General features: G+C 35.4%; 3 protein-coding genes and 1 long non-coding RNA gene across 5 annotated transcripts in view; 2 read left to right on the top strand and 2 right to left on the bottom strand.

Moving 5' to 3' along the window:
* Window positions 1-546: 546 nt before the first annotated feature.
* Window positions 547-5857, bottom strand: LOC118276839 (rRNA 2'-O-methyltransferase fibrillarin). The gene is made up of 8 exons (XM_035595411.2): window positions 5688-5857; window positions 4067-4240; window positions 3607-3694; window positions 3044-3146; window positions 2525-2695; window positions 1815-1936; window positions 1408-1531; window positions 547-1082 (listed from the first exon to the last, which is right to left on the bottom strand). The coding sequence occupies exons 1-8, from the start codon at window positions 5698-5700 to the stop codon at window positions 915-917; spliced, it is 963 nt and encodes a 320-aa protein (XP_035451304.1). The 5' UTR covers window positions 5701-5857; the 3' UTR covers window positions 547-914.
* Window positions 5858-6284: 427 nt separating this feature from the next.
* On the top strand, window positions 6285-9113 carry LOC118276840 (uncharacterized). The gene is made up of 3 exons (XM_050699742.1): window positions 6285-6698; window positions 8088-8247; window positions 8822-9113. Exons 1-3 carry the CDS (start codon window positions 6498-6500, stop codon window positions 9064-9066), a joined length of 606 nt encoding a protein of 201 aa, XP_050555699.1. The 5' UTR covers window positions 6285-6497; the 3' UTR covers window positions 9067-9113.
* A 298-nt stretch (window positions 9114-9411) lies between these two features.
* The window catches only part of LOC118276689 (uncharacterized), a 54398-nt gene continuing 45392 nt past the window's right edge, over window positions 9412-18417 (bottom strand). For both annotated transcript variants that reach the window (XM_035595130.2, XM_035595131.2), the window contains exons 2-6: window positions 14152-14308; window positions 13256-13796; window positions 12812-12874; window positions 12315-12461; window positions 9412-12085 (exon numbers count right to left, since the gene is read on the bottom strand). In XM_035595130.2, the coding sequence (XP_035451023.2) occupies window positions 11978-12085; window positions 12315-12461; window positions 12812-12874; window positions 13256-13796; window positions 14152-14308 (1016 nt within the window). In that variant the 3' untranslated portion in view covers window positions 9412-11977. The remainder of the gene's footprint in view (window positions 12086-12314; window positions 12462-12811; window positions 12875-13255; window positions 13797-14151; window positions 14309-18417) is intronic.
* LOC118281510 (uncharacterized) lies at window positions 14316-18403 on the top strand. Its single transcript, XR_007706148.1, has 4 exons — window positions 14316-16832; window positions 17122-17196; window positions 17297-17429; window positions 18253-18403. It is a non-coding gene; the product is annotated as an uncharacterized LOC118281510 (long non-coding RNA).

The following is an 18417-nucleotide window of genomic DNA, read 5'->3' as shown; positions in this document are numbered from 1 at the left end:
AGGAAATATTCCTAAACATTTTATAGTTACTAGCTTCTGTCAGCATTATGGGCTGAGCACCGCAGTGCCCTCAAGGATTTGGTCGCGACGGCGACCTCTCGCGTCCGGCATTGGTTCAGGTCATGGTGCGAAACTAGGGGGACTGGGATGCCGTCTCCTTCTGCGTCATGCTAGCTAGAGAGGCGGGGCGCGTGAGGGGTCAAATATCCCACCCCAGCCGTCGCGAGAGCTGCCTTTCGACGGGGTTCTTTGAGATGAAAAGTAGCCTATAGCCTATGTTATTTTTGTCTTATAAATGGGTCTCACTCTGTCCAATGTCATAAAAGGGGTGTTATCCCAGTTTAAAAAATTAGGTTTTTTTTTTAATAATTTAATTATATTGGAAGGTTTTCAATACATTAGATCTTAGCTACTTAAGTTATTTATTGAAATACTTATAAATGATTCTATTCCAACTCAAAGGAATCTGAGTTTTGTTGTTGAAGCTATCTTTCTCCAGCAGCTTCCAAAATATTTTAGGTTCAATAAAAAATTAAACAACAAAAATATAGTCATTCGCACCATCATATATTTTCATACAACTTAACTATAACATACACACGTATGTGAACTTACAAACTAATACTCAATTCAACTTATCATACAAAAATAACTTTAAAATTGTGTTTATTTAGGAATGAGGTCCGTTGGCATTCAGCTTGCTTTACTTTATTGACACTGTAATACATTTTATCATTCATATTTAGTTACAAATTACTCAGGAGCGAATTATCACAGCTTTCATAAACATTTAGAACATTTTAACACGACAAAATGAAAACTGGGCATCGAGTAAATACAAAATGATTATCCGAAGATTTCCTATTGAAAAACCTTATGTTAAAATTGCGTCAACTTATTTAACGGACTTAAATCTAGGCTTTTTTCGGTGGTGCTCTGAATATGCCCACGACAACCGCGTGGTCTCTTTCATAAGGCTCTAGTGTTAACTGTTCTTGTGGTTTTAATTTGTCTGCTTGTAATTTCTTTACTTCTGCTGCGAAAACTGCTTCAGGTTGCGCTGTGGAGTCTATACAGGAGGCCTGGAAGGAAGAAAATTCGGTTAGGATTGTGTATTTTTTGTGTTGATTTGAATTTGTAAGGGTTCTGCCTCAGTGAGAGAGTTCAATCTTTTCAACATGAAAGATTTAGATTGGTTTTATCATCATAGGAAGTAGTTTACTAGGACATTCAATGAAATTAAGGCTTTATGTTGAAGTACAATTCATACTTTCAATAATTCAATAATCAAGTGGAAAAATAGAATTTATCAATCAGCATTTCGATCAATACATCAAAATATTGCGTATTTAATTTTAGAGTCACTTTTAAGCCGTAGTTACATAAGAAATCTTGTTTAAAACTTACCTTAATAGAAATAACAAAGTGTCCGCCATTTTTCAAGAAGTGTTGGGCGTTCAGACTGACTATCCTAGCTTGGTCGGGTTGCGCAACATCGGCAAATATACAGTCTACCATGCCGACAAGCATTCTGGAAGAAACAACGAGTAAATATAGCAATTTGTATGGAGGTAGGAGTAGAACAGACGATGTTAGGTAGGATCAGAGAGAGAGTTCAAATTATTTCAACATGAAAAATTTAGTTTTTAGAAATCATCATAATAAGTATAAAAATGCTGTACATTTTTAAGTAATTATGTGCAATTTAACAACCCTTGTGGATTTAACCATAAACAACCCTTATAGGTTTAAACATAAGGGTTGTTTTACTATAGTTATTCAGATTATATTCTTTATAAAACATTGATATTTACCTGTATTTCAGAGGATGTCTAGCATCCTCTATAATTGGGATAATATTTGTCCTCTTTTTGGCTACATTTATCAGGTCCCTGCCTGATCTGTGTGAGAATTCTACTGCATATACTAATCCTTCCTGTGACACAAACAAAAAGAGAAAACTGTTAATAAAATGTTGTAAAGATGCAATATTTAGGTAAAATTGAGAAATAATAATCAGAAGTGGGTATGTGGACATAGTCTTCATGAATAGGTCTAGATTAGAGGGACCACAATCATCATTTAGGCGCAATTTCAGTTATTTATTTGACCCTAGATAAAATAAGGTAGTTTTTATACTAAAAAAGGGATGTTTCGTATACTATATGAAATTCTCTTTACATTTTGATCAAAACTCATTCTGTAACATACAAACATACACAAGCGGCATTTTTTATATGTATACATATTCGAAATCAGAGAATTTTTATCTGTCGAATAATGTATACTTAACGCAATATTGCAAAAAAATACGCTTAGATCATTTAACCTTTCAACCATCGATATTACAAGATACTAAATTGTATTTTAATAAATCTATTAGTATAACTAAAGTTTACAATGCGTAAATAACATTATATTCATTAAAAAAATCAACAAAACATGTTTAAACTACCAAAAATCTTATCTCAGGTCAATATTTACTTAGTATATCTCCAAAAATATCAATTAAAGCTCAACTTACCGGTCCGACGACATCAGAAACGTGACTGACAGTGGTACCGCTGGCTGCACCGAGATATAGCACCCTGGAGCCTGGCGGCATGTGTATAGCGTCCACTCCACCCATAATAGCTGCTGCTAACTTCGATCTGAACGGATTCCATACTCTGTATTCCACCTTTTCTCCATCATTCTGCCAAAAGGGGTGACTTTGGTTAGTAGAGGTAATTTTTTAAAGGGGGTTTGGGGTGTATAGGGGGTAAATCAGAAGTGGGTATGTGGACATAGTCTTCATGAATAGGTCTAGATTAGAGGGACCACAATCATCATTTTAATGCCTAGATATACCTACAAAAAATTTCACACTTTTTTTTACATTAATTAAATATTTACATAAAACTATTGTCTTTCCATATTTTCTGAAGATAAATTTTTCTGTAACAATTTGTTAATAATCATCAGTACTTTTAGTAATCTCTAACTCATATTCTACTAAATAACAATACCTAAAACCAGAATGAAATAGGTATAGGATACATACCTCAACTGAAATTCTTTTCTCTCCGTAGACTTCTGATCCGGGCACCAAATTCTTAGTAACTAAGGCATCTTCTTTACCTCTCGCGATGAAAACTCCGGGATGTCTAAAAACAAGAGCTTAATTTAGCTTTGCAAGGTACAAATTTGAAGTTATAGTTTTAAAAATAACGATCAGTAAAGTAAGTTGGCTTCAAGCGTTCGCTTTCAGAAGAACGAAAGTTTATAATAACATCATTTCAGTTGATTGTATTGTAGTTTATATCAAATGACCCAGTTAAGATAAGTAATGCCACATGGGTACACATTGAGCCCATACAAAACCAATTTATCTTGGTCTTGCTATGTATCATGTTTCTGATATTCAATGGTCAGTTTATACTGGTTTGGTCATAGCATTGTGTATATGGCTACATGTGGTATTTTTGTAGTACAAACTGGCTTTAAGTCTTAATAATTATTTGTAGAACTAATATAGTCTCTTGGAGATTTGTTAGTCTACAAATACCATGAACATTTCAATTATTTAAAGAATAGACCTTATGTCCTTAGCAACATGGTACATACCTGTGTGGTTCAATAATGACTTGTTTGCCTCCCTTGAAGCCACCACCCCCTCTGCCTCGACCACCACCCGGGCCTCCTCGACCACGGCCTGTAGACAACACGTTTTATTAGTAAAAAGATAATAACAAAAATATATTTTATATTGTCTGTACATCATCAGAAGTGGGTATGTGGACATAGTCTTCATGAATAGGTCTAGATTAGAGGGACCACAATCATCATTTAGATTTTAAAGCAAAATTGAGTTAGTATAAATTATCATTGGCATTAAAACAAATTTATTGTGAGTATTGTTAAAAAGTCAAAGTATTTATTTCAATTAATCCTAAATTAGACACTTTTGAAACATCCAATTGAATTGTCCATCAGTCTGTCTGTCGGTGAAGCTAGGTGCTGTCTAGTTGATTACAGCCAATGATAAAATATACACCAGATTACATAAAAAATCTTCAATTCTTACCTCCACCACGGCCACCGCCGCCTCGTCCTCCGAAGCCTCCCCTACCGCCGCCGCCGCCTCGGCCTCCAAAACCACCGCGGCCGCCACCTCCACCTCGACCACCTCCGAATCCTCCACGACCGCCGCCACCGCGGCCACCACCGCGACCACCGCCGCCACGACCTCCATTAAACTCTGAAAATTAAACACAAGTTAATATATGCAGAACTACAAATTAATTGATATAATGAGTTGGTAGATGCACTGGAGAGTGTCTAAACATAAAAAAACTATAAATAAACTATATTCTATTGTATTTGTTATGTGCCACCATAACATATTCCATGACACTTATTTAAGCATGCTTCAGCAATATTTGTACCACATGGTATTTTTTAACATTTATAAAGGATGGTACCATTACTGTGACCTTTTCAAATACACATGTATTTTAAAAACTTAGGATGAGCCATGAGATAATCCCAAAACAAACACTAAGAACAAAATACTTAAAAAAAGAACATGTTAAACTTGTAGCCTCTAAAAATGTGCATTTTAATTCATGATTACCGAAGCATTTAGATGTAAAACTAAATGTCTAGGTCTATGTTGTCCAAATAAAACATTCCTAAATTACAACAATTGTGCAACAGATAAACTTAAGCAAATTCTAAACTATGGAGTAACATCACAACTTGTTTATGCTGTTGCATGGTGCATCAAGTGCATTATAACCTTGTTGCCAAGTATACAATGCAAATATGGTATCAGGTTTCCTACTTGGTAGTATGTTATTAAATGATAAGGCAGCTCAAATATCTTTTACCTTCTATAACCACATTACAAACTGAACTGAAATAGGTTTATATAGGTTAATAAGTACTTTAGGCACCTGTTCTGTGTAAACAATGATTTATTAACCTCATTTCAAAGAGGTTAAGTACCTAATTATTTCATTGAGAAAAATTACATTGACAGAAAATACCATGTCTGGTTATGTTTAGGATTTAAGAAAATGTGAGAGAGACTATAGCTTGGGATAGATAAGCTGTAGTTCAAATGCCACGTGGTGATAATATTATGACATCTAAAGACCAACAAGTGCATAAACAAAATACAACAAATCAATAATTCCTGAACATCATAACACTGGAATTTTAATAAATGTCCCGTATATATCATGTAGAAGCTCTGCATAAGCTGAATAGTCCATAGTTTGGCGTAATTTCAATGATAAAGTTAGGAGCATAAACGCATGGCGCCGGCGTGGTACGATGATAAAAACAACGTATTAAACGATATTTCAAAGTTGTAGCATGTAAAAAATATAATATAATGCGTAAATAAACGACGCTCACGCCTTTAGGAACAAATTCAATTGATATAATAGCGCACAAATTACAAAATCAAGGTTACCGAATTGAAACTAACCTCAAAATTAACACGTGAATATTAAGTATAACTTCGGTTTATTGCATCTAAACAGCGATTTGATGTGAAAAGTTAGCAGTAATATTCATTAATCTAATGTTTTAAAGATGTTACGGATAATTTAAAAGATATACCACACGCGGAGGCGGTAAAATACATGTGCTGAACGCCGAAAACTAGAAGTACAAGATTATGTAAATGAAAATCTTACCTGGCTTTCCCATTTCTTGTGTAAATAACTAGATTTCTTCTATTAAAAATATAAACTTTAGTTATCTATCTATACACAAAGCACAATAATTTTATTTTCTTCATAAGCCGCGCGGAGCCATCACACCGCGCAGCCGTCCACGGAAATGACGCCATTCGAAAACGAAATGATGGAAATGGAACGGTGTTGCTGCTTTTTTAAAAAGTGTTGCTAGTTAATAAATAAATGTTTCGTTATAAAATGTTTTATTATTTATTTTAATAATAAAATAAAATTGTATAATAATATCAAAATATAAATAAACGATTTTTCCAAAATATTGAATTACCAGTGCCATCAAGGTATCAGTTAAATGGTATCGCTTTCGCTAGCTTTTTGCTTATCAAATTATTATTTTTGTTTATTATAGTTTACCTAAAATGTTTGTTTCGAATACAAATACATACAATAATATATTTGTTTTTTATTTATTACTGCATTATTTTGTTATGTATTTATTATATGTATATATAATGGCTCTACCAACAACCAATAATATTATGCAATTTTTTACTATTTTATCAATAAAATTCATCGATTTCATAATCATCATTCCGGTTCTACCGGTTTAGCAAAGTTTCAGTCTGTTGTTGAAATGAAGTGTTATTTTATTCGATAAGATAAAAACACTTATGATCACTTTACAAAGAAGACACTATAAATAAGTGGAATTGATCATTAGAAATTATTTACTTGATATAATTGACACTTGACAGTCAATTTTATGTGTTAGATCATCAATAACTAAAAGTTAACGTTAAATTATTTAAAATGGATTCAAGTAAATTCAGTGAAATAAAACTGAGCGATTTTAAATGGGTAAATGAGCCAAAGAAGTGGCGAATCAGTGATAAAGGCCTTGAAGTTACAACAGATGAGAAAACTGATTATTGGGAGGGCACTTGGTATAATTTCCATCATAACACCGGCCATGTTTACGGAGTAGAAATCAAGGATGATTTTACATTCACGGTACGTTTCTGTGACACTGTTTATTTAACTTTCGACTAGTAAAACTAACTTCTGTTGTCTAAAAATAACTAACACAGATTAAATAAAAAAAGTTAACTAATAATGCCAATAGATGGAGTTACTTATGTCGGTCAGTGAACTCTTGGCGCAAAATTCAAAACATTGACCCATGTTACACTACCGCCCGATTTTGGTGTTTGTTTTTTTTTTTTGTTTCACATAATCCTTGTTCTATTTTTTTTTATTAATAATTGTTAAAATGCCTTTGGCATGAATGGGAGGCTTCTGTGTAGTGTTACCACTGCTTTACAGAAAACCGACGTGAAACAACGCGAGCGTTGTGTTTCGCCGTGTGTGTTAAAGTTACCAGAGGTAAGGAGCATTGGTCCTCCGCCTCTCTATAAATCTTCGCAATCCCCAAATCCGTACATAGGCCCGCAACGCAATTGTTACTCCTCTGATGCTATGGGTCTTCATGCGCAGTGTCGATTATCATCAGGTGATCCGCCTGTCGTTTGCCGGCCTATTCTAAAAAAAAAATCAACCAAAATTACCCAGCTACCTATCGTACTTAATTCAGCGGTCAACTGCACCAAAATAAGTAGATAATGTTTTGATGCCGAAGTTAATAAACAAACATTTTAGAGATAACAATTTTATTTATAGATTAAATAAAATGCCACGTTACACGTTTTCGCGTTGCGTTTGTGACGTGTAGAGCTTTGACGTGTTTGTAAACGCGTTGATCTAGAAGTGTGGGAGAGCCATGCTTCAGCACGAATGGGCCGGCTCGACCGCAGTGATACAGAAAACCGATGTGAAACAACGCTTGCGTTGTGTTTCGTTGTGTGAGTGAGGTTACCTGAGGCCCAATTCCCCCCTTCCCAATCTTCCCAATCCCTGATTCCCGAACAACAACCCTTATATTTCTAACACCCTAAAAGCCGGCAACGCACTTGTAACGCCTCTGGTGTTTCAAATGTCCATGGGCGGCGGCGATTGCTTACCATCAGGTGATACGTCTGCTCGTTTACCGGTGTTTCATAAAAAAGTAACTGGAGCTGGAGGAAGCTCCGGAAGGGCTATCCCTATTAAAAAAAACATGAGCTTCCTATCTCGTAGCTACTAGCTCCTAGTCACCTATCAAGTGATCAGTCATCCGTCAGCTCGTTTATCGATATACACCGACAAACGACGTGGAAAAGCTATAAAATATTAAAATAATCAATTACCGTTCATTAGTCTTTCTAAAACTCGAAAACCACTGGACCGATTGGACTAATTTTGGTCTTGAATTATTTGTGGAAGTCCAGGGAAGGTGAGAAAGGATGTTTGAGGCGGTGCGAAAATTGCCAGGACAGCTATTGATGATAATATGTCGTATTTCAGGTTTGCGTGGAAGCAGACTTCTCCCACCTCTACGACCAAGCAGGTCTCATGATATACTTCGACGACAAACATTGGCTGAAGGCTGGCATCGAGTACATGCATGGTGGTCAGCCGATGATTGGCAGTGTCCTAACAAATGAGCGTTCTGATTGGGGTACAGGTATGGAAATGAAATTTTAGCAACCAACTGAAATAAATGCAGTTTTTTCATATTTTTATAATAACTATCGTGAAAAGTCTAAATAAAAAATCACCGCCGCAGCATGGGCTAATAATGAAAAAAGTCTACTCTCAGGAGGCTACGCGACACCGAGCTGCGTTTACCGGCTACTCATGATGAAGAGGAGTGACTAGGAACTAGTAGGCTTTTCTCCATTCAGTAAATGAGTCTGATTCTTTAAGATTTAAATGGGGTTAATGAGGTGATCCGACAGAAAACTAAAGATACCACTAGCTCAACGATTAATAAAAGTGCAAGGGCCGTTGTTTTGCCGAAGGACCGATGACCGTTGGGGTAAAAGTGTTCTAGAGTAAAGCGTAGTGTAGGGCGCCCTCCAGCTACGTCAAGTGACGATATCCGCAAGGTGGCTGGTAGTGGTTGGATGCGTAGAGCTGAAGATCGAGCTCAGTGGCGTGCTATTGGAGAGGCCTATGTCCAGCAGGAGACGAGAACAGGCTGATGATAAATAGATAAATAAAGGCAGTTTATCACATATGATTATTGAATTTTCCAGGCGTATTTACGGGCAACCCGCGCAAGTTCTACATGCGAATGTCGCGGAAGGGCGACGTGGCGTGCGTGAAGTACTCGGCGGACAAGGAGCGGTGGACGCTGCTGCGGCTGTGCCCGCTGCCGCGGTGTGGCGCGCCCTGCCTGGTGGGCGCCATGTGCTGCACGCCCACCCGGCGGGGGCTGCACGTCTCCTTCAGCGACATACACATTACCGTGCCCGCGGATGATATCTTGCATTCTAATTGATATAATGAAAACAAATTATGGGAAAATAAATTGTAAGAATTAATCAATGTTTTGTTTTTATTTATTAAACAGAAACTTAATCGCACAAAAATTATTGCTTTTTGCATATGCAGTCCCTGTTCCTAGATTAACGTTAGTCGTCATTTTTTATGATATAAGCCGGTTAAATAAAACAGTTATAATTTTTTTAAATGGCAACATTGAAGTTTTTGGTCGACTGTGTATTTTTTTGCTACATTAAATAATCTTTACGAAATAATGATTTTTAATAGTAAAGAGGTTATACAGGAGAAATAAAACGTACCAAATATGCGTGCAAAACACAAGAAAAATAAAACAAAAATGTTAAAAAATATTGATATTTATTTCAACGGTATACAATCCGTGATAATTCTCACAATATCTACAATATTCCTAACTAAGGAATGTTCGGACATAACACAAGTAACACAACACTTCTTTATATTATTATTTCAACGTTCGTATTGTGATCAACACAAAATTAACTTGGCCTACAGATGCCCAGTAAAACAAAAAACAGTATTTTTTATCTTCCATCACTTACCGAATACACAATTAAACATACTAATTACAATTATTATCATCTTTGCAAGAATCGACTGACCCTTAAAACATTTCAATGTACTAAAACTTAAACTAAATTAACAACTAAAAAATGCTTCTTTACATTAAACTAAACCATTATTTGTATCATTATTACAAAATAGAGGAAAAACAAAACGTGCATTAAAGAAAAAAAAAACTCCCGCCAAAACAAGATGGCTGCGTCGTAACTGTCAAATTATCAAATGACTTTGTTTTGTCGAAAACTTAAAACAGATTTTCGTATTTCGAGATCGAATTTGATCATTCTGCGCTGTAAACTTCATAACAAATAGGCCAACAGCGTTGTGCAGAAATTCTCACTATGGAGTTATAGATTAAACTTAACAATAAAATAATTACATGGCGAAACTAAACCTATATCACATTTCATTCATTACAATCGAACGTGCAAACTTTTTTATAGGTGTTGATTTAATATTTCTATAAATAAATATACAAGATAAAAAAGAGAGAGCAAGAAATATAGTTGGCTTATAAAGGTAATTGTCCACAGGTCCGCATCGTACGCATCGCACGCAACGGATTTTAGTTTGTCTTGTATAGAAACTCATACAGCTGCGTCCACTGATCCGCATCGTACGGACCGCATCATCGGCAATGCCTACATGCGATGCGTACCGATGACGTCATACGGAAAGCGGACACGATGCTGACCTGTGGAATGTGCACGCTTACCACAAAATAAAATGACAGAAAAAGACGAAAGTATTTTGTTTTCTGGAAGATGAAAACGAAATGAGAAAGAAAATAAAGAATACTTTTCGAACAGAACGTAGTTTTTGATCTTGGTAACACTTAGATCCGATAACTACATTTTAATACAAGTTCATCACTCATCGGAAACAGAGAAGATGAATAAATTAGGAAAATTAAATCAACATCTATCTAAAAGCAAAGAAATAATACAACACAACAGTTGCTCATATTAAACACATAAATAATAATTACAACTTAATAACATTCTGTGTATAGATAACATCATAGACACATTTTCAAGTAACACCTCCCCGATACCATTACCAATCAGGTCAAACCACAGACTAAAATAAATAATCTATGGTATAATTAGCATAGAGCATAGACCTATGAAGTATTTAAAACAGATAACATTGAATAAATACACAGATCTTTTTCAACATCAATTTATAATGGCTTTTAAACATCCAAGAATTAACCCTTTATAAGGCATAACATTAAAGTAAAACATTTTGTGGTTTATTAAAAAATGCGTTTTGTAATATTCACTGAACTTTTCGTTGAAGTAAACATGGTGGTAAAAATATTCCCTTTGCCTTATAAAGGGTAAGGTATTATAACTTTGCATACATATTTATTTACTATTTGTTTTGAACACGACATTTTTTCTTTTATCTATGTACCTGTAAAGGCTATATAGAGATAATATTATGTTCACAACAATTTATTTTAAATGTTTATTTTATCTCATATTTAACATAGGTAATATTATATAAATATTTTAATTTCTTCCCTAATAACAATTAGAATAATGGTGAACGATACTTTTAATTATTTGTCACTGAATCACCTTACTTACATAAGGTGTCCAAAAACTAGAATATTTTTGCATGTATACATAACATATACAATGTGATAGGGGTGAGACTTCTAACCCGTTAAGGCTGAGTACTACATCTAATTTTATCGACAAAAGTCGGGGGTCGAAGGGGTCGAATCCCCTCCCCCTAAAAGTTATGGCTATTTTAATATTTTTTTTTACTTTTTTTGATATCAAAGGTTGTATGCGTCGTAGAAACAAAAAAAAAACGACAAACGGTAGCTAATAACCTTGGCTAACTAATTCATTACTTTTTTCATATGTTTGATAATGTTTTGGTGAGAAAAAAATCATTTGTGAATAATTTTTACCGAAAAATATTATACACATATTATTTTTTTTGTCGATAAAATTAGATGTAGTACTCAGCCTTAACGGGTTAGAAGTCCCACGCCTATCACATTGTATACATACATAAAATGGCTTGTAAATTTTCACCAAAACAACTAAAAATATCGTCACCAATTACCTAAAAATCAACAGAAAAAGGCGCATATACCTGTATCAATCAACATTATAAATTCTTTGACATTTGAGGTTATAAAAACCACAGACTATACACATCTAAATGCAATGTTAAGCCTACTTGATACTTAGAAAAATAGTACGCTCTCATTGGCTAACGGCCATTATCGCGTGATATTTCTGCATTCTGATTGGCGTTTGATAATGTTACCTTATTAAATATAGCATAGGTATGTTGGTAGCTTAGCTGGGTTGTGGTTCAGGGTCCACAGGTTCGGTTTTTATTGACACTTGCATTGGTGGTGTTGTGGGTAGAGCCGGAGCGATTTTTGACCTCTCCAGGTTGTAGATCTGAAAAAGATAATGTTAAATTAGATTATTATTGTGTATATTTGTTTAAAATCCTCTAAAAACTTCCTTTCACAATTTTAAATACTACTTATAAAATACAACGGCAACGGGAGCATGGTTATGGAAACATCACAATACGTGCCGTCCTGAGGGGCACTGCCTTCTGCATCGATTATTATTCGTTTGTTTGAACGCGCTAATCTCCAGAACCATTGATTCAAGTGTTTACCTTCATAAACATGGGAGTGGAGAGCTGTGCGACACTGGTGACGTGGCTGTAGGAGTCCTCCTCGCACGGAGCCTCGCACACCTTCAGCTTCGGCAGGCGTTTCCTCGACGTCTGCTCCTCGTCAGAGTCTGAGGGGGGCGGCCGGATCTGGGGATAACAGAAACGTTATATTAAAGGTCGTTTGACGTTCAAGCGGAGTTTGGGAGCTTCTTTTGAAGAGGTTGTCAGAGTCTTCATCATGATCTTCATTATAAGTAGTATGTATATATTATATGTAGAGAGTGTATGTAATGTTATTATGTAGGTATATTATGTTTCCATATTATTTAAATATATTTTGGTATATATTTGTGTAAGTATATTGTATTTTTTCCACTTGAGGTCAACTACCATTTGGGATCACGGATCACCAAGTAGTACTGGGAGCATGAGACTTCAGGCTATAAGATGACTTGATCAACATGGTCTATATTACAAGATTGTATGCTTATCCTTACCTTTCTGGGACGTCCTGGCCCCCGCTTTTTTGCTGGCACCGGCAAAGGTGATGGTGAACGAGCCTGGAACGGAAGAAACGTCAAATAAATACAAATGATTCAAATTTAATTTTTCTTTTCTAAAAACGTTGTTTCACTCTAGGGTTTTCTCCTGTGTCGTGGGTGCGTTTACAAATATACAAGTTCACATACACATGACACCCAGACCGGAAACAACAATTTGTGGATTACGAAAAGAATAGCTTAGTGCGGGAATCGAACCCACTGCACGGTACATGGCAGCCAGTCCCAGTCACCGCACTAACTGTGCACCAATTTACAAAAATAAACAATTTAGCTCAGCTATAATTCCTTTTCAATTCAATACACACCCATGGACAATGCAAAAATTCAAGTGTACAACATCACCAATTAACAATTAAAATAAGAGGTTCCAAAACTTACCCTCCGTTTTCTAACAGGTCGGCTGCCATCGGCAGACCTGGTGGTCATAGCCAGTTTGGATTCCGGACTCTTCTGTGTACTAGTAGACACACTGCTCTCATCTTTCGACAGTATATTACTCAACCTATCTTTCACGAACGAATCTTCAGCCACCTTAAGAGCTTCAAAACATTTGTGGCCCTGCAAAGCATATCTGATTATTTTCAGCACTTCAATCCTGCATAGTAACCTTGTGTCATCATTCATTTTCTTGAATAAAGGTATTAAAGAGTTCATGAATAGGCGATCGTCATCGAAATGGTCTTCAGGCAGTATGGAGTTAGCATCTATTTTGATTTCTAGGGCATTTGGTTTGTCTATACAATCTGCTTGGTTGCATTTATCTTGCGTTTCTGGTCTGTCGTCTGGTTTGGTTTTTAGATCTAATGGCTTTTCCATGGTCTCATTCTTTATTTTCGGCATGTCTTCTGGTGGTGGGTGTTGCGGCGAGTTTGAGATCTCTGAGAATGACTCATACTTGTCCTGTGAATATCTCGGTTTCCTGGAAATTGAATAATAAAGTCATTAGATTATTGGTGGCACTTAAAGTCAGTATCATAGGAAGTTAAGCTAAGTTAATGAGACATTTTTACAATCTTCTTTACACATATTTCACTATTGCTGTCCAATTAATCTTTATGAAAGACTTCAGGATATTAGGATTGCGGATTTCAACCATCAGTCAAAGACAAATAAATACTTTTCGTACGTATAGAGGGTTTTTTTATTTAAAATTTCTCTCGTAACTGCATAGTCTAGAAGCAGGAAAAATATACATCTCCCTACAGTTTTCTTAGAACTTTCTTAGGCTTTGGCAACAATGTTCACTGACATGTTTTTTCTTCATGTTTACTCACTTGTTCTGCAAGGCTTTCAGTAGGAATGACATTTGGTGGTGGTACTGGTAACGTCTGCTCCCAGGCGGGCACTGCTCGGGCAACACACACTTTCCCTGTCTGTACGTCTTGGTGTATGAGTCGCGAATCGACCTCCATCTCTTCTGTACTTCCTTACCTGGGGACAAGAGATTTTGAGGGTTAATTAAAACATTAAGTCTTTGAATGCCAATAGAAAGCTGTTGAAGGCAAAACCTCCGCTAACGTCGGTCACCGGTGACCACCACGACGTTCAATGTGTTAAGGATTGGCCACCAAAAGCTCTACAAAGAGTCGAGTGGAAGGAAAGTAGGGAGGCTTTTGGCCTGCAGTACGATGACCATGGCTGAAAATAAATAAATAATTAAGACATAATATGCACAAGTTTTGCTCTTTAGAACTATGTCTGACAATCTTATTGAAGAATCAGAATCCTAATCAGGAACCAAAGGTTTTTTGACAATATTCCATAGTGTCGCACGATATATTAAGCTAAACATTCCTTTCCTTGGTATTTAACATGAGATAGACATATTAAATATGTATGTTTCTTGTACAAGTGTTTCGTATTTCACTGGCATTGACAACTTTATGCATCAATTGTAGTAATCTATATTGAAAGTATGATTCCATTCAATAATATACGTTAAGTTATATAATAAAAGGTTCTGTTTAGGTGTTGTTATAAACAAACATAATGTAAATAGAAGACAGTCTGATAGAAATAACGGCTTGAAATGTTTAGTCCAGAAAACAAATCACCAGGATTTTTTATGAGATAGCGGACAAATGAGGAGACTCATCACCTAATGGTAAGTGATCAGAGTCGCCAATGGCAATAAAAGATCAATCAATGTAACTTGGGTAGAATAGTAACTTAATATTCTCATAACGCTTTCGATTAGTCCTGCATAAGGCCAAATATTTGTAAAAAAAACATTGGTAAATAAACCAAAGTAATGGACAAACAGATGTAAATAAAAACAATCGCCATTTATCGAGGCATCAATTGCGGAAGAGGAGAGTTATTTGATAAATTTTGCTGTAAACAATCGAAGGTCAATGTAAATTATTATTAATTGAAATTGAAAACTATTTATTATATAAAAAACATTTATTACGAGAAATTATGTATGTGCAAAGCCAGAGCAAATTGCTAATATGCGTTAAAAACATACTAAAAAGCAAAAACGGAGGCGGACCTTTCAGTTTTTCCCGCAAAGTCAATACAAGTTTAAAGGTATCCTAAGAACGAGAAAAACAGTTAAGATAGCCAACAATAACGATAATTCGATAAGGCAAAACATTTAAAAGTCAGAAAGTAAGCGAGGTCGGCGGTTGCCCGGACGAGTCAAGTTGAAGGCCACAGATAAACATATTATGAACGTACTCCGCAACGATATTGTTTTGTATGACGCTATTGACACGGTGGGTACGTGTTTTCTTTAAATTCTATAAGAAAATTACAAGGTGTTCCCATGGGTGGTATATTGGGGCCAATATTGACCTTGAAACTAAGTTTTCTTTAAGTATTTTATTTATGTCTGGCCTTCGATATTTCTTGAAGGTCGCAAGCAGGAATACTAGTACTTGTAATAATAGTAGTCGCAGCTGCTAATACTAATCAATCAGGCCCGTGTAATAGTGGCAATGTAATTGTTGAAAATGAATCATACGATATCTATTTTCGATGGTTTTCGTTGAACAAGGCAGGCTTCAAAGAAGCTATTAGATGTAATGAGCGTGAAGTAGGTACATTTAAATACTTGAATATAAAGTTCTATACTCGACATACATTTATTTTAAGACGTTAGTTACTAAGTTATCATACAATAAAATCTTACAAAACGAGATAATTAACATTGATGAGGTAAATGATAAAAAAAAACACAATTTTAATGTTCATAACGATTTCCTTTGCAAATAAAATAAATACGACCGATTCTACCATAACTATCTAAAACCTTTCATAATTCACACTCGTCCAACTAAATATTTAAATTCTTAACAAATTAAACGGATGATTGAAAAAAAAGATCACACGCAATGTAGAATTTTCCTGTCGACGGAACTGGGCGGCCATTTTAGAGTCCGAATTCAAATTTTAATGTCTAACAGTTGTCAGTACTGCAAGCAGTGGGTGCAACATAATATAGCAAGCAGGGTCCTTAGACAAAGTAACATCGCTTGGTAGCGAAACGATATCTAAAATCGTCATCGTCTCAACGATAACGACAAACATTTCTTAGACAAAGTAACATCGCGATCGTTATCGTTGTGTCGAATCGATTGTTCGCTAAAAAGCAAAAATATTGTTTATGGTAACGAAAATTTAGCTGTCAGTGTCACTCAAGAAGTTCAAATCGGATTATTCCCGCGAGTTATTACTGTTTTCGAATTTTACTGATAAGAATAAGTGAGTTGTTGGCGATCGCCGTACTTCGTGAGGGTGATGTTATCACAGTCAGCGACGTTGGAGTGCTGGGTGACGTCACGGGATCGGCACGGTGGTCGCCGCACCGGTGGGCTTCAAGTGGTTGTGCTGCGATGCCCAGACGTAAATATCCGAAAACTGCTGGGCTCAAGTGCTCCCCAAGAGAAATATGACTTTATAAGTTCAATTTCGAACTAGCCCTCGTATAAGACAGTCCACGTTATTTCTAGTAAGTAATATAGTCTTTGTTTTAAGTAGTCGTTTTACTTCAGTGAAATCATAGAAATAAAGAGTAGCTAAAGTATTGTAGATTATAATAAAAACAGAATTTTATACTAGTAAGTAAGTGAATAGAGTATTATTATACTAAATTGTTGGTCAGTGGGTAGCCTTCGGGGCGATATTAAGTTTTAATTATCATTAACTTTGATATTAAGTTTTAGTCTTAATGATAATCAAAATAGACTCATTTTTATAAATGACTGGTGTTCTAATCTATTGATTATTATAATTTTTAGTGATAGTGATGAAACATGGAATGGAGTGCGAACAAGTTCCCAACAATTGTCAATGCTGCTTGAGGATATAGCAAAGTAAGTAAATCCAAGTTGTATTCACTAGTATGTAATGTACGAATGACGCAATCTTAACAATGAAGTACTTATACTGAATCTTTGTTTGTTTATGTTACAGTCATGGTGACCCGGCGAGGCCTCTTGCTGCATCACTAGGTTGGGTACGGTCAGACTGACTGTGGTCTGAACTGACAAACATATTGAATGCTGTTGGTGGTGGTGGCAGCAAGACTACAGATAAGTGATAAAAAGTAAGGATCTAATGAACATTTTTGGAAAGACTGGTGTGATGGTGAGTGGCTAGCAAGCTATTTTCTGAAGGGTTTTGGAAAAGTGGACACACCCTTGTGGTTATGAAAATTGGCTTGTAATAATTTTCTCTGTTATAACTAGACTGGGGACTTTTTATAATTATGATGATGATGATGATGATCAATCTCTGACACCCATAGTAAGAAAGAAACAAGAAATGTTTATTGGCATATACCATAAAACATTTGCTTTCTTAGTTGTAAGTTTTCTTTTAAGCAAATATGTAAAAGAAAACTTACAACTAAACATTAACCTCCTTACTACAAAAATTCAAACAAGTACATATATAGTATAGTACAAGCTATACTTTGGTGTCCAAACCTGTATGTTATTGTTATTATTTTTCAATTAATTTCAAAAGTTCTTGACAAATTGGCTTTTTAATCTCATATACACATATATTATACTTATAACTATGGACAAGACTATAGAAAAGCTAGGATTTAAATTAATGTAAGTACTAGGTATACACCTTCAAGGGATCTGCTCAAAAATGAGCTACTTAATTGTCTCTAGTAGGTAGATGGCAAATAAATAAATCGAAATGTTTTATAAAGTATTCTTATTAACATTAGTCAACCAAGTAACTTCACTTACATGAAAGACACCATAAATTTTTTTGATAAATTAGTTTTTAACTTGGTTAATCTGGTTATGAATTATTATTTATAAATATTACCTATTATATAAATGATGAATTAGTATTTATAAAAAATCTTATACATAAATATTTAATATAAATAATATTTCTCCATCCACCAGGCGTGGTCAGCGGTTGAGATGGCCGGCGACACCGCAGTCTGCTGTTTCTCCCGGCCCTCGTTTGAGCGACCCCCTTCGAGATAGCGGCAAGCGAGTAGCTAAAAAGCTAAGAGCACACAGCACCTGAAAATTATAATAATACAGATTTAGATTATGTGGTTTTAT

This window comes from Spodoptera frugiperda, chromosome 17, assembly GCF_023101765.2.
Source record: "Spodoptera frugiperda isolate SF20-4 chromosome 17, AGI-APGP_CSIRO_Sfru_2.0, whole genome shotgun sequence".
NCBI classification, from domain to species: Eukaryota; Metazoa; Arthropoda; class Insecta; order Lepidoptera; family Noctuidae; genus Spodoptera; species Spodoptera frugiperda.
This window is presented reverse-complemented; position numbering and strand designations above follow the sequence as displayed.